The 20151-nt window shown below is 49.2% G+C and overlaps 2 protein-coding genes across 6 annotated transcripts; one reads left to right on the forward strand and one right to left on the reverse strand.

Moving 5' to 3' along the window:
* Positions 1-1699: 1699 nt before the first annotated feature.
* On the reverse strand, positions 1700-9562 carry TMEM176B (transmembrane protein 176B). 2 transcript variants are annotated; one of them, XM_069462361.1, is made up of 7 exons: positions 9503-9562; positions 6575-6783; positions 4226-4336; positions 3843-3899; positions 3406-3630; positions 2423-2542; positions 1700-2023 (listed from the first exon to the last, which is right to left on the reverse strand). In XM_069462361.1, exons 2-7 carry the CDS (start codon positions 6776-6778, stop codon positions 1931-1933), a joined length of 810 nt encoding a protein of 269 aa, XP_069318462.1. In that variant the 5' UTR covers positions 6779-6783; positions 9503-9562; the 3' UTR covers positions 1700-1930. The 2 variants fall into 2 exon arrangements, with proteins under 2 accessions (XP_069318462.1, XP_069318461.1); XM_069462360.1 differs by lacking the exon at positions 9503-9562 and adding an exon at positions 8939-8999.
* TMEM176A (transmembrane protein 176A) lies at positions 9399-13732 on the forward strand. Of its 4 annotated transcripts, none has more exons than XM_069462364.1 (7): positions 9399-9472; positions 10121-10308; positions 10827-10937; positions 11996-12052; positions 12220-12438; positions 12963-13073; positions 13443-13732. In XM_069462364.1, exons 2-7 carry the CDS (start codon positions 10135-10137, stop codon positions 13482-13484), a joined length of 714 nt encoding a protein of 237 aa, XP_069318465.1. In that variant the 5' UTR covers positions 9399-9472; positions 10121-10134; the 3' UTR covers positions 13485-13732. The 4 variants fall into 4 exon arrangements, with proteins under 4 accessions (XP_069318465.1, XP_069318463.1, XP_069318466.1 ...); XM_069462362.1 differs by lacking the exon at positions 9399-9472 and adding an exon at positions 9532-9584; XM_069462365.1 differs by lacking the exon at positions 9399-9472 and adding an exon at positions 9598-9776.
* The last annotated feature ends 6419 nt before the right edge of the window (positions 13733-20151 follow it).

The following is a 20151-nucleotide window of genomic DNA, read 5'->3' on the forward strand; positions in this document are numbered from 1 at the left end:
CTGAAGTTGAACCCTACGTGCAAGTTAACAAGTCAGCCTGCCACAGTTTCACAGATGCTGGTAGAAGCCACAAAGCCCCTGCCTGGGTCACAAGAAAGAACAACTTGTTTTGCACAGCAATAGCAGGGCCACAGTAGCAGAATTTTTGCACTGTCCCCTGAGCCCAGTTCCCACAGGTAGTGCAAAGAGGCATTGCGGGTGACACGCAGTGGGCTGGGTTCCAGGAGAGGAACCTGAGCACGTGGAACCTGATTCTTTTATAATAGGCAATAAGCATGCCCGTCCTTTGCTCCAGAGGGAGTCAGTATTTTCCAAGGCTGCTCACTAGGAGGTGCAGACATCTTTGGAAAGACGGTCTGGAACACAGGCAGTCGGTGTCGCTGCTCACAAGATGTGCAGAAACAGGAGAGACCCTGGCGGAGGCTTTCCCCGAAGCGTACATGGCGCTTCCTAGGCCCTTCCCTGTGAGTGGGTCCCTCATCCCTACATACCATCCATCTCAACCCAGCTGGGCGCTGTTTAGCCCGGAATGAGGGGCTTCGTTACTCCACTGCTGGGGGTAAAATAAATGAGGTGCAGGCCGTTCTAGACGCCTCTGAAGCTCTAACTTCTTCCTTATTTGGGATGGGCTGGGGACCACAGGGGTCCCAAGTGTGTCTGACTGATCCTCTGTGGGCTCTGGACTCTTGGAGATTGGGAGACCTCTTGGTTTCACACCTGCTACTCATCCAAGGGCTGGCTCCTCTAGGCCAGGACTTGTGAGCTCTCCACACGCCCCAGCCACCAAGTAGAGCTAGCCGCTCCCTCCATTGTAATCTTCTACATCAGCCATCAGCAAACTTTTTTGTAAAAAGCCTGACAGTAAATATTTTAGGCTTTGTGAGCCATTCAGTCTCTGTTAAGACCACTCGTCTCTGCCCTCGTAGCACAAAAACAGCTGAAGACAATGTGTAAACTAATGGGTGTCCTGTGTTTCAATAAAAATGTATTTACAAAAATGCATTCTGCCAGGGGGCACACTGGCTCTGCCGGACCCGGAGGACACAGGGCAGCTCTGGAGCCAACCTGCTTGGATCCCAACACCGGCTCTTCCCCTGTGGGACTGCTAAGGAATAACACCCACCTCCTGGAGATTCCATGAAGCCCGAACCTGCTTTCCTGCCCTTCAGACATGATTATATCTGTATATCTATATTATGTATTTATATATGTATAAAGAAAATGAAAAAAGTAAAAAACAAATTGGTATCATTGACAGTGAACATGAAGAACAGTAGGGGTGGGCGTGTGTGTGTGTGTGCATGTGTGTGTAGAGAGAGAGAGAGAGAACCAACACCAATTACTGCAAAAACAAAAAAGAGGAAGCAGGCAGGGAGGCAGAGGGGAAAATCTCGCTCCTGCTCCACAGTTCCGTAAAGGCCTACAGCAGGTCAAAGCCAGGCGGCTGACACAACCTCAGTGAGTAGAAAGACTCTAAGCACGCCAGAGTTGCTTTCACTTTACCTTGGACGGAAGGAAACCATAAAAAGGAGTTCTGCCTTTGGGATGTAGAGCGGAATGTAATTAAATTTAGTCTTACTGGGCTCTGCTTCCATGGAATAAATCAGCTCTTGTTTGATTCCATTCTTACCAACACAAAGGTCTTCCCCAGCAAACCAGGTGTATAAACAAAGAGAGACCACACCTTCCTGGGCAAAACTGCTTTTCCTGGTTGTTTGTTTTTAATCAGCGTTGGGGAAATGTGGCAATATCTGTTCATGGATTTGCGAACCCTGGAGTGCGAGCCGTGAGTGTGGACTGTGAGGGGGAGGAAGGAAGGGAAGGACAGTGGCCCAGTGGGGCACAAGCACAAGGACGGGGTTGGGAGGGCCCTGGGCTGCTGAGGACAAGGACATGACACAAGAGGGGGCCCAGCAGGGTCTCTGGCAGCTCACAGGACGATGGTAGCCGGGGCCTTCTCCCTAGTGGGGGAGGGGGGCACTGAATTCTCCCCCAGTAGCTTCCTCTCTGACTCTTCCTCATTCTGGGGGAAAGAAAAAAAAAAAAACAGAAAAAAACATTAATCCTTAGAGAAAAAGGGATGGAGGCAGAGTTAGCTTCCTAGAACTTGGAAACCAAGAAGAGGAAAGAAGGCAAAGAGACAGGAAACATGCATGGACCAAGCCAACGGGGCAAGGTGGCAGAGGAAGGGGCGTCAGACAAGTACCCACACACCTGGGACAGAGTGGCTGGGAAAGGGGGAGATCGGAACAGAGGAAGGGGCAGCAGGGCACAGCCCCCCCCCCTTAGTGATGGGGTCGCACTCCCCAGACCGCGGAGGGAGGAGCCACCGGCTGAGAGCTCTCCGGCGCTCCTCCTGCGCCCTCACTCCCACCGCCCCGGCCTGCGCTTGCTGCCCAGCAGCTCCCCACAGACAACTCACCAGGGGCCTGGAGCTCTGGCTACACAGGCTTCGAAGACCCAGTCCCAGGGAAGCCAAGGACACGATAACCTTCAGGACACAGACAGCCAGGAGCAGGGCTCGGATTGCTAGGAACAAGTTCTGGAGATGAAGGAACAAAAAAGATAGTCAGGAGGCGGCTCTGCCAACTCTGCCCACACACCACCTTCGTCCCCCACCACGCACAGACTGCCCGGCCAGCTCCGACCCACCACGGCAGCTGCGTTTCCCAGCGATGGGGGCAGCCACAGCTTGCATCCCACCTGCTTGTCTGCAGTGTGGGCCCACCACTCCCTAGCAAGAACTGGAGTCTCCTTCTCCACCCCCTAGAATCCAGAAGGACCTGTGTCTGCTTTGGCCACAATGAAAGTGGCACTGTATGGTGACAGAAGTAGCCCTTAACTGGCCTGACAGCTCCACTTGCTACCGCTTGAAATGCTCACAGCTGGGGTGGTCCTGCTGGAACCCAGCTACCGTGCTAGAGCCCAGGCCACAGGGAGAAGCCACTGTAGGCTCTGCTGGCAGCCCCAGCTGCCATCCAGCTCAGTCGAGCACTGGATGACTTCACCCCTAGATGACAACTGACTGCAACTGCCCATCTGAGTCCAGTCAACTCACAGAACTGTGAGAATTACCAATAAATTATTGTTTTCAGCTGTTGCATTTTGGGGTGGTTTTTAATTCAGCAATAGAAAACTGGAACACCCATACACAAGAAAAGACAGACGGTGGCCCACAATCTCCTCTCTGAAATGCCTGCTCTTTGCTCCCCATCCCCTTTGATTCAGAGAACCTTCATGCCATGAGGGTCTGAGAAATGTCTTCAGCTTAAGTTAAAACCTCCTGGAGCAGAGACCTAAAGAGAGGTCCGAGCTGGGAAAGCCTACGCTTCTGTGCCCTCCAGGCCCAGCACCTCGGGAGCAAAGGGCTGGGCCGGGGCCCTGAAGACTGGACCCGGCTCTCACCACCAGGATCCTCATGTAGGCCCGGCACTGCTCCTCCCGCCAGTCGGAGCGGTCCATCGTCCGCCTCCAGTACCCAGTGGTGGGGTCGACAGACCCTGGGCAATCACACACAGAGTCGATGTAGAACAAGCCATCGGTCTGCCAGGTTAAGCTGTTCACGCAGAGGACAAGAGCAGCCACGGCCGTAGCAATGCCAGCCAGGGTGAGCAGGAAGGATACACAGCCCTAGCAGAGAGAGGGTCAGGACACAGACGCAGAGCTGTGAGGTCCCCGCCTCAAACCCATCTCTCTTCCCCAGCCCCTGTCCAGGAAACCCTCCCCGCCCCTCTGGGAAAGACCCCAGGATATTGGGAATCAAAAGGTAGAAGATAAAACAATAGAGCAGACACAGGAGGGGTGGATGGACAGGGTGGGGGACAGAGACATCTGAGACTCACCGAAAGTTTGCCCCGGTGCTTCTCATGGACTATGGCCCCGGCCCCGGCTGCAATCGCCTGGGAGAAGAAAGAGGCCTCTGATGTACTCTCCTGATAGGTCTCCCACCACCCCTCCACCCACCGTTCCCAGAACAGCCAGTCTGAAGCGGTGCCCGAGACACAAGCAAGGAACGCAGCACACGGACAGGACTCCAGGCCCAACTGCCCCCTTCCCAACTCTGCCGGAGAGGAGAGTCCCCTCGAGGCAGCATCCTCACGACAAGACATTTGCACCTGAGTCTTTGGGCGCTCCCCAAATCCCCGGCCCTGCTGGATCCAAGGGAACTTTCTCCTTGCCCGTAACCACTCGCAGCCTGCAGAGCTCACAGCCTGTCCTCACTCACCACAGACCCTGCCCAGAAGGCACAGCCCGAGGCAAGAAGCTCGATCCAGGGCCCGAAGTAGAGACACACCCCGAGGGCACAGCTCACGACCCCCAGCAGTATCTGAGCCACCTGCAAGACAGGATGAGAAACCAGACCCCTCCCGTGAGCCCACGTGCCCCACAGCCCCAGGAGCTGCTGCCCAGCTCCCAGACAGGCGGCCCCCCTCCTCTTCGTCTGCCTTGACCTCTCCACAGCTCCGATGCTGGAAGGTTCTGTTCCTTAACATCCATCAGTCTGCACCGGCCTGGGTCTCCCCTCATCCCTCTTGTAGGCTTGCCTGTTTATTCTCCATTACTTCTTCCCAAGTTCAACTCTTTCTCAGCCCACCTAAGTAGTCCCACTTTCTTCCTCCTCGTTTTCCCATGGGAGTCCCATCACCCAGCCAAACTCAGCCTGAGCTCAGCCTCTGGTCCTAACCTTCAGATCCAAACACAGACTTCCGAGGGCTCCGTGGCAGACACAAAATGTACCGCCAAGACCTTCTCCAAGAAAGGGGTGTGGCTGCTCAGAGCCGACCATTGTCAGCCCCTTCGGGGTCAGCCTCGTCTTTCCAGCTGAGGGCACACTCTTTAGGGAACCTCCGCCCCGCCCCAGAAAATGATTAAGCAAGGCAGTAGCTCAAGGCCATTCTACCCAACGGGGAGCCCCTGTGATGGGCAGTCTCCGCCAGGGAGCTCCCCGCTGGCTGGCAGAGTTTGCATTGCAGCCTGAGGGCTCCCTCTGCCCAGGCCTGCACCCCCACCTTTCATTTCAGGGGTGTTACACCTGAAATGAAATAAACCATCTGCACACCTAATTCCCACTCAGCCTCTACTTCCTGGAGAACCCAACTGTCACAGCCTCTTGAACATCACCACCTATATGTCCTGCCAGCATCTCAGATCTGTCACATCCAAATTCCACACCATCCCACACACACCTGCGATGTCTGCCCCTCCAATCTCCTGGTCACCCACACTTCAAACCTCTGCCTGTTTTTGGACTCTTCCCTTACACCCCAAACCCATTCACTCCCAACTCATGGAAACCCTATCCACAAAGGACTTAGACTCCTGTTTTCCTCACCACTTCTGCTATGATCACACAAGAGCAGACCCTCGATACTGCCTGCCTGGACACCTCCCAACTCCAAAGCAGCCCAGAGCCCAGGTTCCTGCCGAGAGTCTAGCCACACCCTTCCCACTGCTGAAGCTGGTTCAGGACAGATTCCTCGCCCTGTCCCTCAAGGCTCTCGGCAACATGGGCCCTGATCAACCACGCAGCCCAGCCTCCTTGCTCTTCACTACTGCGGAGCTGCCCTGTGCTTTCTGGCCTCTTTGACTTTCCTCCTGCCATTCCCGTAAGCTGGGATTCTTTTTCTTCCACCTTCCACCTCTATCTGTCTAAAGCCACTACTCCACTCGGGGTCCTCCTGCCCCCAAGGATGTCAGCTGTGTTCCTGGTTGCTCACCTCACCTGATCTACCTTTAATTTCTAGTTGTTTGGGTAGTACCGGACCCCTTCCGATGAATGCTAAACATTTGTAGGAAATAGCCTGGGGGTTCTCTCTGTAATTTTCCCTGAAGTGCCCGGCACACGGCACACGGCCTTGCACCTGCAAGCCCCCAGTGCATGCGGGGTCAGGGAAACCGAATGAACAGTCGCCAGAGGTTCTTCCTGTCTCCCCACCTCTGATGGGGACAGACCCCTCTGCACCAAAGAGGTTAATTATTCCTTTTCATACCAATCTCTGTGGGGAAACATCCAAAACCTCTTCCAATACAAGAATGAGCTACAGTGAGTTCTCATATCCCTCCTCATAGGGATCCAACCCTTTCCTTTTTTTGCATCCTATTGAAGGAGAGTTTCCACTGTGAAAGCTGGTCATGCAACTTGGGTCAATCTTGTCACAGGCAACTAAAACAGAGCCTGGAAGCCAGAAGGAAAAAGCACTTAGAACACAAAACGTTGCTCCAAGAATGTAATTCTCGGCAAGCGTGGCTGCTGAAACAACCCGCTGGGACTCTCAGAACAGCTGTACCCACGCCGTCACTCACCCATCAGACCTGGCCAGCTCCCCAGACCTTACTGGTGCCAATTAACTTTCCTGAAGAACAACATGTAACATTTCTCCTTTTATAAACCTCTAACGTTCTCTTTGTTCTAAAAACATACTGAAGATCATGGGGTTTGTGTGGATACCCTGAATTGCAATTCTTTCCTCGCAGATGAAACATTTTAATTTCAGAGATTTGGCTCTGTGTTTTAATTGGCTCCAACCCCACCATCCTTGTCACCTCCTTCATCCACCTGCCAGCCCACTCTTACCCCTAGAGCCAGCTGCTCATGGCTTATCCTGGTCTTGGAAGGCCTAGTATTCCCAGAGCAAGAAAGAAACTGCTTCAGGGAACCCAAAGCTTTCAGCAGTTCTGACAAAGCTGACTCCTGGTGGATGTGGATGTTGATCTGGGTGGGCTGGGTCGACGTAGAGGCCACAGCAACTCCATTCACAGTCACCATGTTCTGGTCCATCGTGCCTGCGGGGAAGAAGACCTAGAGAAGTGACGTCTGGGAACTAGGTAAGGTAAAAGAAGTACACAGCACGGGTGAGGGGAGAGAAATGGTCTCCTTGTCAAGACCCAAGGGGTCTTCCAGTACAGATATCAATGTCACAGTGACCTTAATCTGAGATGTAAATCTGAATCACTTCTAGAGCTGTTCACCACATACATTCTTTGGCCCCTTCCCAAAATTATCTAGTACCCCTGCCCAGGAAAGCCCCCAACCACTGGTCACATGCAACCACTGATCTGCTATCTGTAACTATTTCAGTACAGTTTTAATTTGTAGCTCTCCTATTATGAGTGAGATTGATCATCTTTTCTTACGTTAAGGGCCATATTTATTTCTTCTTTTGTGAGCTCCCCATTTGTGTCTCATGTCCTTTCTGTTGTTTTTTCTTTTGCTCTGTAGGAGTTCTCTGTTTATTCAAAAGATTACCATCTGTGATATGAGTTTCAAATATTTCTTTATAATTTGTGATTTATTTTTTTACTTTGCTTGTATTTTTATATAATCAAAGTTTCATTCTTTTTCTGGTGTCTAGGTTTTATATCACACTTTTAAAGGACTCCCCATTTTAAGATTTAAAATGATTCTTCCATATTTTCTTCTAAGTGGTTATATGCTTTCGGTTTTCACTTTTAAATGTTGATTTATCTGGAATTTATTTCTTAAGTTGGAAGACATGGATCCAAGTTGTTGCTGTTGCTGTTCAGATGGTCAATTTCTGAAGGGCGTGGCTCCATTTGCAGAATACATCATCTTTCTCTCACCGACTTAAAATTCTCTCCTCAGCAAGTAGGAGGTTCCCATAAGAATTTAGGACTATTCTAGTCTTTATATTCTGCCCATTGGTACGTCTGAGGAGTCATGCATTGTTACCACAGTTTTAATTCTAAGTACAGAGTTTAATATCTAATTGGGCTGTTGCACGATCCTCTGACGGGTAGTTTTTTGTTTCAGACTTGTCTCCGCCACTTTTGCTAGATTACTTCGCCATGTACACTTTAGAATCAATTTGTCTACCTCCAAATTAAATCCTGCATTGGCAGTTATAAGGGGCATTCTGGTTAAGTATCACAGTTTAAATCAAATATTAATAACAACTCTAATAACACCTCCCATTTGTGCTCTACATACTTTTCAGAGCAGTTTCACTCTTTCACCCACCTGGCCTCATTTGAGTTAAAATGGACAAGTGTTTAAGGGGCCAGCTCACACCTGTAATCCTAGCACTCTGGGAGGCCAAGGTGGAAGGGTGACTTGAGGTCAGGAGTTCAAGACCAGCCTGAGCAAGAGCAGAGACCCTGTCTCTACTAAAAATAGAAAAAATTAGCCGGGCGTGGTGGTGAGGCCTGTAGTCCCAGCTACCGGGGAGGCTCAGGCAGGAGGATCGTTTGAGCCCAGGAGTTTGAAGTTGCTGTGAGCTAGGCTGAAGCCACAGAATTCTAGCCCAGGTGACAGAGCAAGTCTCTATCTCCAAGAAAAGACAGGTGTTTGACAATTCTGCAGATACACAAAAGAGATTCAGACTTACAGACACACAAAAGGAACTTCAGCCTTGACACCTTTGATTCCTGCCAGGCCTTGCACGCCTCGGGCTCCAGCCCGGTACCACCACTTCCCTCGCCCCACCCGAACCCCAACCTGCCTCGCCAGGCTCTTCCCCTGAAGAGCAGGATCTGAACCTGGCCAGCCGCGAAGACTCCCCTCCCCAGCCGCTGAGGCTCCAGGTGGTGGGGCTCTTCCCTGCCGCCGGGACACTTTTCTCTGCCCAGCTCCTCCGTGGCCCGGAGCTGGGGAAAGAGGCCGGCACCCCTGCAGGCCCTGGGCCCGCCGTCCCCGCAGCCATTCCACCTTAGGGCACCGGTCGGTCGCAAAGGAGCCTCGTCCACCTCAGCCAGGCACAGGCCTCCCCTCCCCAGCCATGTTCCTAGGGTAACATCCCCATCTAGCGTGTTCCTCCCGCCCACGCGAGTCCTGCGGGAAACCAGGAATGCAAGAAGAATGGCATCCCGTGGACAGGATGGGGCTTGGGGGGGTGGTCCTGGAGACTCCTCGAGAGAGGGGTGCTGCGGCAAGAGAGACCCTGGGAACGGGGCCACCCGGGCTGCGGAGGGCCCGCCTCACCTGCTGTTCTCCCGGAGCCAGAGCAAAGCGGGGCTGCCAGGAGCCGACCCGAGCTGCGGACCCTCGGCGGGAGGGCAGGGGCGGAGGGCGAGGCTTGGCCTGGGCCCAGCGAGTTCCCGGCAAACAGCTGGGCGGAGGGGCCCGCAGGGGGGTTCGGTCTCCAGCAGACGATCTACGGGAGCAGGCGGGGCCCGCGCGCACAAGCGCGCACACTCACGCGCGGTCACAGCAGGCGGCACGCGAGGCGCGCACACGCACAGCCAGGCCCACCCTGATCCAGAAAACCCTGGCCCGGCGGCTGCGGCGAGTACAGGCTCAGGCTTTCCCAGGCCGCCCCCCTCGCGCTCTCCCGCCCGGAGCCCAGTGACCCACCGGCCGCTGGAAAGCCCCAGAGGGGTCCCTGGGCCCAGCCGGCTGCCAGGAAACCGCAGGCGGAAGCCCGCTCCTCCCCCCCGTCCTCCCCGCCTCCCGCCCAGCCGCGGTCCTCGCCCCCGCCCTGCGCCGCACTCTCGCTGCGGGCCCCGAGGACAGCAGGTGAGGCGGCGCCCCACGCCCCAGCCCTACCCTGCGCCCTTGTAGCACCCTGGGGAAGGAGGAGGGTCCCCGCACAAGGATGTGACTCCAGAGATGGCCCGAGAGAGACCAGGTGCTCCCTTGGCCTTTGACCTTCGTCTGTACCGCAGATCAGTCCTTCTGGGGCTGGGGCTGGCTGGAGCAGGCCATGGGCGAGGAGGGGCCATTAGTAGAGAGGGCGGTCAGGGCTGGGGCCCGGAGCCCAGCCAGAGCACAGCTGCTGTAGTGGGAGGTTCGCAGGCAGCCAGGCTGGGGCTCCGAAGAGGTGGGCGGCATTGTCACAAGGGGTGAGCACGACAGAGGGGTGAGAGGTAGGGGCGTGGGACACCGCTTGACCCAGACTCCAGGGCCCTGGGAGGAGGAAGAGGGAGACAGAGCAGATCTGGGGCTGAGGGGAAGGTTCCAGAAGGCCCAGCAGTCTCACAGCCCCAGCAGGGTCACAGTGCCCTGACAGATTCCCTCAGAGGGGGCCAGGAAGGCAGCCTTGTGACCAGAGGCAGCCATTCGGTGTCCCTGAGCCCCCACTGGCCCCTGACCTCCCCAACTCCAATGAAATATGTAAAAATCTTTTGTCAGCTCTTCCTCCTTGCTTCCCCTGTCCTCCCTCAGAGGTGTCCCTGGCCATGGGGATGACAGAAGGTGGCGAGCTGGCCCCGGAGGCCCCACAGCTCACCCACATCGACGTGCACATCCACCAGGAGTCGGCCCTGGTCAAGTCCCTGCTGAGCGGATGTTCCTGGCTGCAGCCCCCAACTGGCAAAGCCCCAGGTAGCAGCCGGCTGCTGGTGGCCTCATGGGTGAGTGCGGCTGCTGACCTCACGGCCGGCCACCCCAGCCCCCTCACAGCAGGCCAAGGGAGGGCTCTCTCCTTGCCATGCACACCCTCTGCCAGCCTCTCTCTGAATGCCAGCTTGTCTTCTGACTTAGAGGGCAGCTCCCCTGGCCTCCTCAGCAGGAGCTGCGGGGAGGGAGGCTCACACTGAAGGGCCACAAAGAGCTGCTGGCCGTGCACAGCCAGTCCACGGAGCCCCGAATCCGTCCTTCCCTAGGCCACACTCAGGAAGGGCAGCCTCTCCTCTTCCCTGTGCTGGCCTGCCCTTCTCTTTCCTTCCTCCCCCTCCCCCCCTCTCCTCTCTCCCTCCCTCTTCCCTCTTCTCCCTCTCCCTCCTCTGCTTCCCCCTCCCCCACCCCCTTTCTCTTTCCTGGATTTTAGCCATTGATACTGAGAGGGGCAGGCCCCTAGGGCTTAGTGGCAGAAGGTAGCCTGTGTGCCCAGGCATCTGGGAGCTGGGTTCTTAGGCCCTTTGTCTTTCAGGTGGTGCAGATCGTGCTGGGAGTCTTGAGTGGGGTCCTGGGAGGATGCCTCTATATCTGCAGCTACTCCCTCCTGCTCGGCTCCGGAGCTGCCATCTGGGCAGGCGCTGTGGTGAGTCGGGAGGTGGGAGGTTGAGCTCCAGTCAGAGGTGGAGGTGCTGCTGTCCTTGTTGTCTTCATACCACCACCTTCCACCTGCCGCAGAACACTAGCCATTGAGAAGACCCTGATTATCCAGGCCCGTTCCCTGCCAAGGGAGGTGGTGGCATGTCCAAAGCCACATGGTCAGCTCTCCGGATTCCCTGCCCAGTGCTTCTCCCACCAAGCTGGCTGCCTCTCCGCACCTTCAACAGCAAATATCAACTAAGGGTCTAAGGACCCACTCACCTGCAGATGCTTGCGTTGAGAGGGGAGGCAGGATATGCCAAACAATATGTGATCCACAAGGAAGTGTCACCTCCTGGTTATTCCCATTGTCCTCTGCAGGTCCTGCACACAGTGGGAATCGGGGATTAGTGTCTGCAGGGCAGTCTGCATAGGAGCTTGGTGGGATGGAGCCACCTTTGGACATACCCACACGCTCAGAATATCAGCAAAACACACATATTTATTGAGAGAGGAGCCAGAAGTAATCATCTCCATCCAATGGCAAAAGCACGCAGATTAGTTACAGAGTAGCCAGGTGGATTTGGATCCGTCTATCCGGTGGGATATACTAGACTTCCTGCCCTTCCAGCCCAGCTGGGTGCACTGCTGGAGCACTGGTAGGCATCTAGACCCCAGGCAGCCCAAAGACTCACGCTGCACCGACAGCTTCTCCAGCACACTACGACTTCCGTCCAGAAGATCCCCGGAACGTTCTTAAAGTACTTGGTGTTGCTTAAAAAGGAAGGTTTTGGAGGAGGGAGTGCTTGACTTGACCACAGCACTGTCTGCTGTCACTGAAACAGTGTTCTGCAGCCTCGTGAGTTTGATCCAGACTCAACACCCTCGACAGTTATCTTAGCACAGAACTTGGTACCCATGAGCCCATCCATGCAGAGGGTGCTGGGGAGGGCCTGGCCACGTGTCAGGTCCCTCTGCAGGGGCTACTAGGAAAATAGAAGCAGGCAATGGGAGGGGATTTGCAGTTCCTGTGCTAACCCTGCTCCTGGCTTAATCTCTCCCTAGGCTGTGCTGGCTGGAGCTGTTGCCTTCATTTATGAGAAACAGGGTGGCATCTGCTGGGTGAGTTCAAGAAAGAGCAGGGGAGGGAACCAGGCTCAGGCTGGAGGCCACCCCAAGCTCCTGCCCCTCCATACACCAGTTCCACTGGGCCTTGCCCTCTTTCCCCCGGACTGGGCTCTGGGAGAGACTGAATCACTGAGGTCTCCCTCTGCCTCCTCCCTCCCCAGGCCCTGCTGAGGACCCTGCTGGCACTGGCAGCTTTCTCCACAGCCATTGCTGCTATTGTATTTGGGACCAATAGTTTCCAGTACGGCTATGGTTATGGAGACTATGTCTGCAACTGTGACTCCCGGTCAGGGAGCTGGTACACCCCACCCCCCAGCACCCAGAGCCCAGAAGAAGTCAGACGGCTACACCTGTGCACCTCCTACGTGAACATGCTGCAGGTAGGTGGCCGAGGGGAGGGGCAGCGGCAGGTGCTGGGCAGGGAGGGCCAGGCTGGGGGCCAGAGTCAGGCTTGCCACCAGAAATAGGTGTTGCCTCTTCTGCTCCAAGCTTCATTATTGTCACCAAAGACACAGCATTGAACAAAGCAGAAACAGCTCCGGCAGTCGTGGGTGTTACAGACTAGTGGTAAATACAGACATTATTAACATAATAACAACTGAACCCATGTTGCAAGTGTGCGAGTGCTGCAGAGATGCCAAATGAATGTTCTTGACCTCTCAAGTCTTAGAGGTTATCAGGGAGTCAAATCGTAGCCCAAGCCCAACACTGTACAGGTGAGGATGCTGGCCCAGTGAGCGGGGTTTCTGGCTGCATTCTGCACACTGGGTACATTACCCCCCTCCAGAAGCCATGAACTTGGGGATGAAGGGGTGGAGAGTGACCCATGTCAGTTAGTAGTGTGGGGACACAGCAGAAAGGCAGTGTTACCCTGGTGTCTACAGCCTTGGTCCTCTGTCCCCAGGCCTTATTCACAGGCCTTCAGGCCATGCTCTTGGGTGTCTGGGTTCTGCTGCTTCTGGCATCCCTGGCCCCCCTGTGGCTGTACTGCTGGAGAAGACTCCCATGTAAGGAGGTGAGTCGCTAAAGTGTGTGCGTGTGTGTCTGGGGCAGCAGGGCTGTTCAGAGGAGACAGGAGTGGAGAATGGATAGTTTGGAGTGGAGAAAAGGGCCCGTTACACAAGTCCCAAGTAGCATTATGCCTGTCCTTCCACCCCAGTGGTGGCCAAGCCCAGAGAGTCCCTGTCCCCAACCAAGTGGCCCCCAAGTAAAAGACCCCAGGAAGCGAGGGAAGTCCACATCCACGCCAGGCCTTGGGGCTCTCCACGTCAGGTCCCAGGCGACAGTGTCAGAACTGGCTGGCTACAGAACCAAGCTGCCCTGGAGGAGAGAATTCACCCTTTCCCTCCCAGTCAGGATGGTCTTGCCCTTCTCCCTCCGTTAGGAAAGAGACAAGAAGAAGCTGCAGGAAGTGAGTGGCAGCTAGCCCTGCCCTGCTGATCCTCGCGCCGGCGCCCCGTCTGCAGTGGCAGCCCTGCCTCCGACTCCTGGAAGAAGAACCAGACTGGGAAGGAGGCTCTTCAGTAGCCCCGGTCTCCGCTGCAGCCACAGCCACTGCCCTGCTCCACCTGCTGTCACGGCACGGCTTGCCCATTTCCTGCTCACTCATCACTCTGCTCTGCTGTGGTCCCCTCCTGAGCAGTAATTTGATAATAAATTCTCACGCTGTTCACAGCTTCTTGCTCGGTTATTTCAGGGACCTGCACTTGGCTGGGGGAGGCAGTGGAGAGTGAGCCGACAACAGACCTGCGTCCAGAGTGGCCAGCCCTGCAGCTAGACCCTCTGTGAGGCTGGTCCTGTGGCCGCAGGTCCAGTGCTGGGGAATGAAAGATGAAGGGGGCCGAGTCTGTGCCCCACACCCTACCACTCAGATTTAAGAAGGTGAATGCTTGGCAATTTGAGAATTGGATTTTTTTAATTACCCAATTATATGCTATGTCTAAGAAATTGGCTTTATGTAACAACATCCACAGGCTTTGAAAGAAAAGAAATTCACTTTAAATATGATATAGGTATGTTAAATGCAAAACGATGGGAAAAGATATATCATGCAAACACTAATCAAAAGAAAATTATAGTGGCCATATTAATATCACCCATAGTAGACTTTAAAGCAAAGAAAATTACCAGGGATAAACAGGGTCATTATATAGTGACAAAAAGGGTTGATTTACCAAGACAATCCTAAATGTGTTTGCACCTAACAACAGAGCTTCAAAATACATGGGCTAGACCTGAAAGGAGAAACTGACAAATCCACATTCAAAGGTGGAGACACATCAGCACTCCTCTCTCTGTAACAGGCAGAATGAACAGATGGAAGTTAGTAAGGATATAGAAGAGCAGAACCACACCATCAGCAAGTGGATCTAATTACGCTTACAGTACATTCCACAACATCAGGATACACATTCTTTTCAGGTGCTCATGGAACATTCGCCAAGATAGATCATATCCTGGGTCATTAAACAAACATCGACATTTAAAAGAATTGAAATCACACAGAGTATGTTCTCTAAACCATAATGGAATCAAACTAGAAATCAATAAACAGAAAGATAACGGTAAAATCTCCAAACACTTGGAAACAAAACAGCATACTTCTAAATAATTCAGGGATAGAAAAAGTCTCAAAGAATTAGAATTATTTTGAACAGAACAAAAGTTAAAATTCTATCAAAATTTGTGGGATACAGCTAAATAAGGAAATTTATAGTATTAAATGTTTGTATGAGAAAAGAAGAAAGTTCTTAGATCAATAATCTAAAATTTTATCTTAAGAAACTAGCAAAAGAAGAGCAAAATAAACCCAAGAAGAAAGGAAATAATAAATAAGAGAAATTGATTAAATAGAAAACAGAAAAAAATAGGGAAAATCAATGAAACCAAAAACTGGTTTGTTGAAAAGATCAATAAAATTGATAAACCTCTAGGAAGAGTGACAAAGAACATAAGAGAAACTACACAAATTATCAATATCCAGACTGAAACAGAGGCTATCACTACAAGTTCCACAGACATTAAAAGGATAGTAAGGGAATATCATGAACAACTCTATACATAGAAATTTAGCTACTTCAATGAAATAAATTCATTTCCCCAAATCACAAACTACCAATTTGAATTAGATAACATGAATGGTCTTATAACTATTAAAGAAACTGAATTCGTCATTTAAAACTTTCTGAAAAAGAATTTTCCTGGCCTAGATGGTTTCACTGGGTGATTCTACCAAGTAGTCAAAGAAGAAATAACATGAATTCTACACAATCTCTTCCAGAAAATAGAAGAGGAACAAATGCTTCCAAACTAATTTTATGAGCTCACACATTACCGTGATACCAAAATCAGACAGACAGTACAAAACATGATAACTACAGACCAACATCCTCTATGAGGAGTCTGAATAAGAAAGACCATATCAACCGATGTAGAAAAATCATTTCAAAAAATGCAACAGGATTAAAAAAAAAAAACACTCTCAGCAAACTAGACAAAGAGAGAGACTTCCTCAAACTGATAAAGGGCATCTACTGAAAACCTACAGCTGCCATTGTTCGTAATGGTGGAAGACTGGGTGCTCTGGCCCTAAGATGGAGAACAAGAAAAGGATGTGTACTCCCACCACTTCCTTTCAGTGTCATACTGGAAGTCCTAGCCTGTACAGTAAGGCAATAAAAATAAATAAAAGGCATATATATTAAAAAGGAAAAAGAAAATCTGTCCCTATTTTTGCATAACAACAATTAATTGCCTGTGTAGAAAATCCCGAGGAATTTGCGCGCCCACACACACACAAAGTCCTAGAGATAAAAAGTGACTTTATCAAGGTTACTAGATACAAATCAACACACAAAAATCATCAGACTTCAATATACTAGCAATGTACAATTCAAAACTGAAATTAATATATCATTTACAATAGCTCCAAGAAATGAAACACTTAGATATAAGCCTGAAAAATTATTTATAGGATCTGTATGCTGAAAACCACAAAATGCTAATGAAAGGTCTCAAAGAAGACCTTACTAATGGACATATATACTGTGTTTATGGACTGGAAGACTAAGCATAGTAAAGATGTCAATTCTGCTCAAATATATCTATAGATTTAGCACAATTCAAATCAAATCCCAGCAGAAATTTTTTATGTATATATGTAAATATATATACACAAGCCAATTATAAAATGTATATGAAAAAGCAAATAAACTACAGTCACTAAAACAATTTTGAAGAAGAAGAATAAAATTGGAGGAATCATTCTGCATATTTTAGGAGTTGCTAATAAAGTTATAGCAAACAAGACGTTGTGATGTTGCTGGAAGGATACACATAAAAATGAGTTAAATGAGTGGAACAGACTAGAAAGTCCTGAAATAGTCACACAAATACAGCCAAGAGATTCTTGATAAAGGTACCCAAGCAATTCAGTGGACAAAGGGTGGTCTTTTCAACTAATGGTATTGGAACAACTGGACCTCTATAGGCAAAAAAAATTAACCTGAGCATAAATCTCACAGTGTAGGGAAATTTAACATATGAGGTATAATAGATCTAAATGTAAAACATGAATCCATAAAGCCTGTATAAGAAAACACAGGGAAAAATCTTCATGACCTGAAGTTAGGAAAAAAATTCTTAGACACGACACTGAAAACATGGTCTACAAAAGGAAAAAACTGATAAATTTGACTTAATAAAAATTAATAACTGTTCACCTATAAAATACTTGTTAAAAGACAAACTACATGCTAGAAGAAAATATTTGCAGACCATGTATCTGTCAAAGGACTTGGATCAAGAATATATAAAGAACTCTCAAAACTCAACGCAAAGAACAACCCAAGGTTTAGAAATTAGCAAAAGACTTGACTAGACACTTCACCAAAGAGGCTATACATATGGCAAATAAGTACATGAAAAGATGTTCAACATCACTAGGCAATAGGTAAATACAAATTACAACCATGATCAGATACCACTGTACATCCATTTGAATAGGTAAAGTAGAAAACGTGAACAATGGCAGGAATGCAAAATGGTCCAGTATTTTCCAGCTATTCCGGAAAACAGTTTGGCAGCTTCTTCTAAATTTAAGCCTACACCATGTGACTCAGTGGTCACACTCCTGGGTATTTACCCTAGAAAATTAAAGCTGTATTTACACAAAAACCTGTATGTGAATGTTTACTGGAAACAATTCAAATGTCCTTCCATGGGTGAATGGATAAACTGCAGGAACATTCCTACACTAGACTACCGCTTGCAATAAAAAGAAACTAATGATAAAAACAACAAGAATGAATCTCAGGATCACTATGCCGAAGGAAAGAGGTCAGTCCCCAAAAGTTACATATCACATGATTCCATTGATATGATACCCTCAAAACGTAAAAACTTTAGTGATGCAGAACAAATCAATGGTGTCCTGGGTTACGGATGCGAGAGGGAACGACAGACAAGGTATAGCCCTGGGGAGACTTGGGGGGTGATGATACTATTGCCTCACCTGATCATGGTGTTGGTTACACGAATCTATTCAGGTATTAAAATTCATAGAACTGTACACAGAAAAAAAAAAAAGGTCAGTTTTACTATCATGATAATTGATAATAATAGGAATATAATGATAAGGAGATAAGTTTGGGATTAATTTGCCTGTCTCTATCTCAACATCCAAAATTATTTCCAGGTGTGAATATTCATTTTCCTCATCAAGACAGGAACCTCAAGTCTGTGGCTTTAGCGTATTTTCAAACACAAAAATTGTTTGTGAATTTTTTTTTTAATGAAAGGGCAGGGTGATGTGACATCTGACTTCCTAAAAGAGAAAAACCAAATATTCAGAACTTTCCAAGACTGTTGGGGAGGAGGCGGGGTTGTTGAGAGGTCAGCGGGAGGTGGGGGGGGCTCTGGCAGAGAGGAGCTGTTTTCTCACACTCAGATCCTCCAGATGCAAGAGGCAAAAGAAGTTGCCAGATTTTGACAGTAAGAAACCATTTCTGAGCAGAGGACATTCGTTTATCTGAATGAAGAATGAGAAGTATTTATATCCAATCTGGCCGTAAAAGGACTGATTTGGAAGAAAAATTCATACCATCTTTAGCTTGAGAAAAAAGTAATTTACCATGGTCTTTAGTTCAGTTTTACTCTGCCAGTGTTTCTTAGGACAATATGTTTTTTAAACTTAATGATTAACGAGTTCAACAACAGAATTAGAACAAGTTTGATTTTAAAGGCAAATGTCTGGTTCCCTGTCTGAATTTTCTCTTATGCGGCATCTAGATGCGATTAACTTCGCCACCTAGTGGCTATAAAAAAAGTTTTCTTCAGGAAAAAATAGACAAGAAAAAATTAAATTTTTTACACAATTCTTTGCAAATTATTCATTCGTTGAACAAGTATCTATGAACACATCCCATGTGACAAGGGCTTTCAGAACTAGAAATGGAACTGGAAACAAGTTGGATGGCTCCCTGCCTCCCCCAACCCAGGGTGACATTGAGGAGTAAGGGACAAGAAATCATGATATCACTTTAGAAGAGAATTCTTTTATGGCCTAATTTAGGGGAAAGTGTAGGAAAAGATCAGAGAGAACTTTCTGCTTCTGTTTATTCAAATACCAAGGTGCTATATATTTGGGGTGGTGTGTCCTGACTCTATCAACTACATTTACAAAACCTAGGACCTTCTGGGGTTAAAGCAAATGTTCTCTCTACCAGGATATTATTGCCTTAAAATTCATTCGCCCATGCTCTCTCTCTGGCAAATTTTTTTAAAACCTTTAAGACTCATTTGTAACACTATATGTCTTGAATAAATATTTTTAAATTTCTATATTATTTTCCTCACTAGATCATGTGAAGGAAAAACTTCACTGATATGACACAGTTGTTAAATGCCTGAGGTAAAATTTATAATGTACTAAGAATGTTTGCTATATCAATATGATGTAATGGAAAGAGCTCAGTGTAAACTGACACCCCTGGGCTTTGTCTCTGGGTATGCTATTTTTATTAAGAATTTGTTTGCTTGTTTTAAATGGTAAATTTCTTAGAAAATAAAATGTATGCATAATGTCAATGCTTTATTTTTCCTATGAAATGTTAACAAATATTCCATCAACTAAACAGTTGTTTTATTTATAAAATTTTATTTCTGTTACTTTTCTAAATTTGAAAACTGGAATTGTTTTAGGTTTATTGTTTGTTTATAAAACAAATACATTTTATTGTGAAATGTGCAGAATAAACAAAGAAAAAAGTCCAGACAATTCATAATTCTATCTCCATACACTACATTTATTCTTCCTATGTTGTACACATTAATATACATGTATAGACATACATGTATACACAGGTGTGTGTGTGTATGTATCATGACATATGCATTTACAACTGGCTGATTCAACAAATTATAACTTTTCATTAAATTTCCCATCTTGTAAAACAAGAAACAACCAAAAAAAAGAAATGATGACATCTCCCAGCTCCTCCACAGGGCATGCCCCATGCCACCTGCTCTGCTTGAGCCAAATGGGCAGAATCATGCCATTAGACTACCGCCAAGCCCCAGAATTACAGGGCAGGTAGGGTTTTTCCTATTGCTCCATTGTCTCTGGTCAGTTTCGTCCCTGTCCCACCTCATCAGCTCCAGGACACACAATTCAGGAAACAGGCTTTTCAGTTCTGAGCTGGAGTCAGCACCTGACATGGCCCACCCTGCCCAAGCATCCACAGTGATGTCGGCTCAGTCCCGCCCCAACCCTGGCCCAGTGAGACGCAGGTCTGCAGCTTCACTGGGAAGACCCTCTGCACTTGAAAGAAGGATGTGGAAATAATCTGCAGGAAGGGATCTTCTTGGAAACATGGGTGCCACCACAGAAGGAGCCTAGAAGTGGGTTTCCTCCCTCCCTCAACAAGCCAAGGCTGGAGGTGCAGAGGTATCAGCCCTCCCCCCAGTGGAAGCAGCAAAACCCAGGGCCCACCTGGGAATACCCTGAAAACACAGCTCCAAAACCCCAGCACAATCCGGTCACCGTCAGCCCAAAAGACACAGATTTCTTACACAAGACGCAAAAAGAATCAGCC

This window comes from Eulemur rufifrons, chromosome 29, assembly GCF_041146395.1.
Source record: "Eulemur rufifrons isolate Redbay chromosome 29, OSU_ERuf_1, whole genome shotgun sequence".
In the NCBI taxonomy this organism is placed as follows: domain Eukaryota; kingdom Metazoa; phylum Chordata; class Mammalia; order Primates; family Lemuridae; genus Eulemur; species Eulemur rufifrons.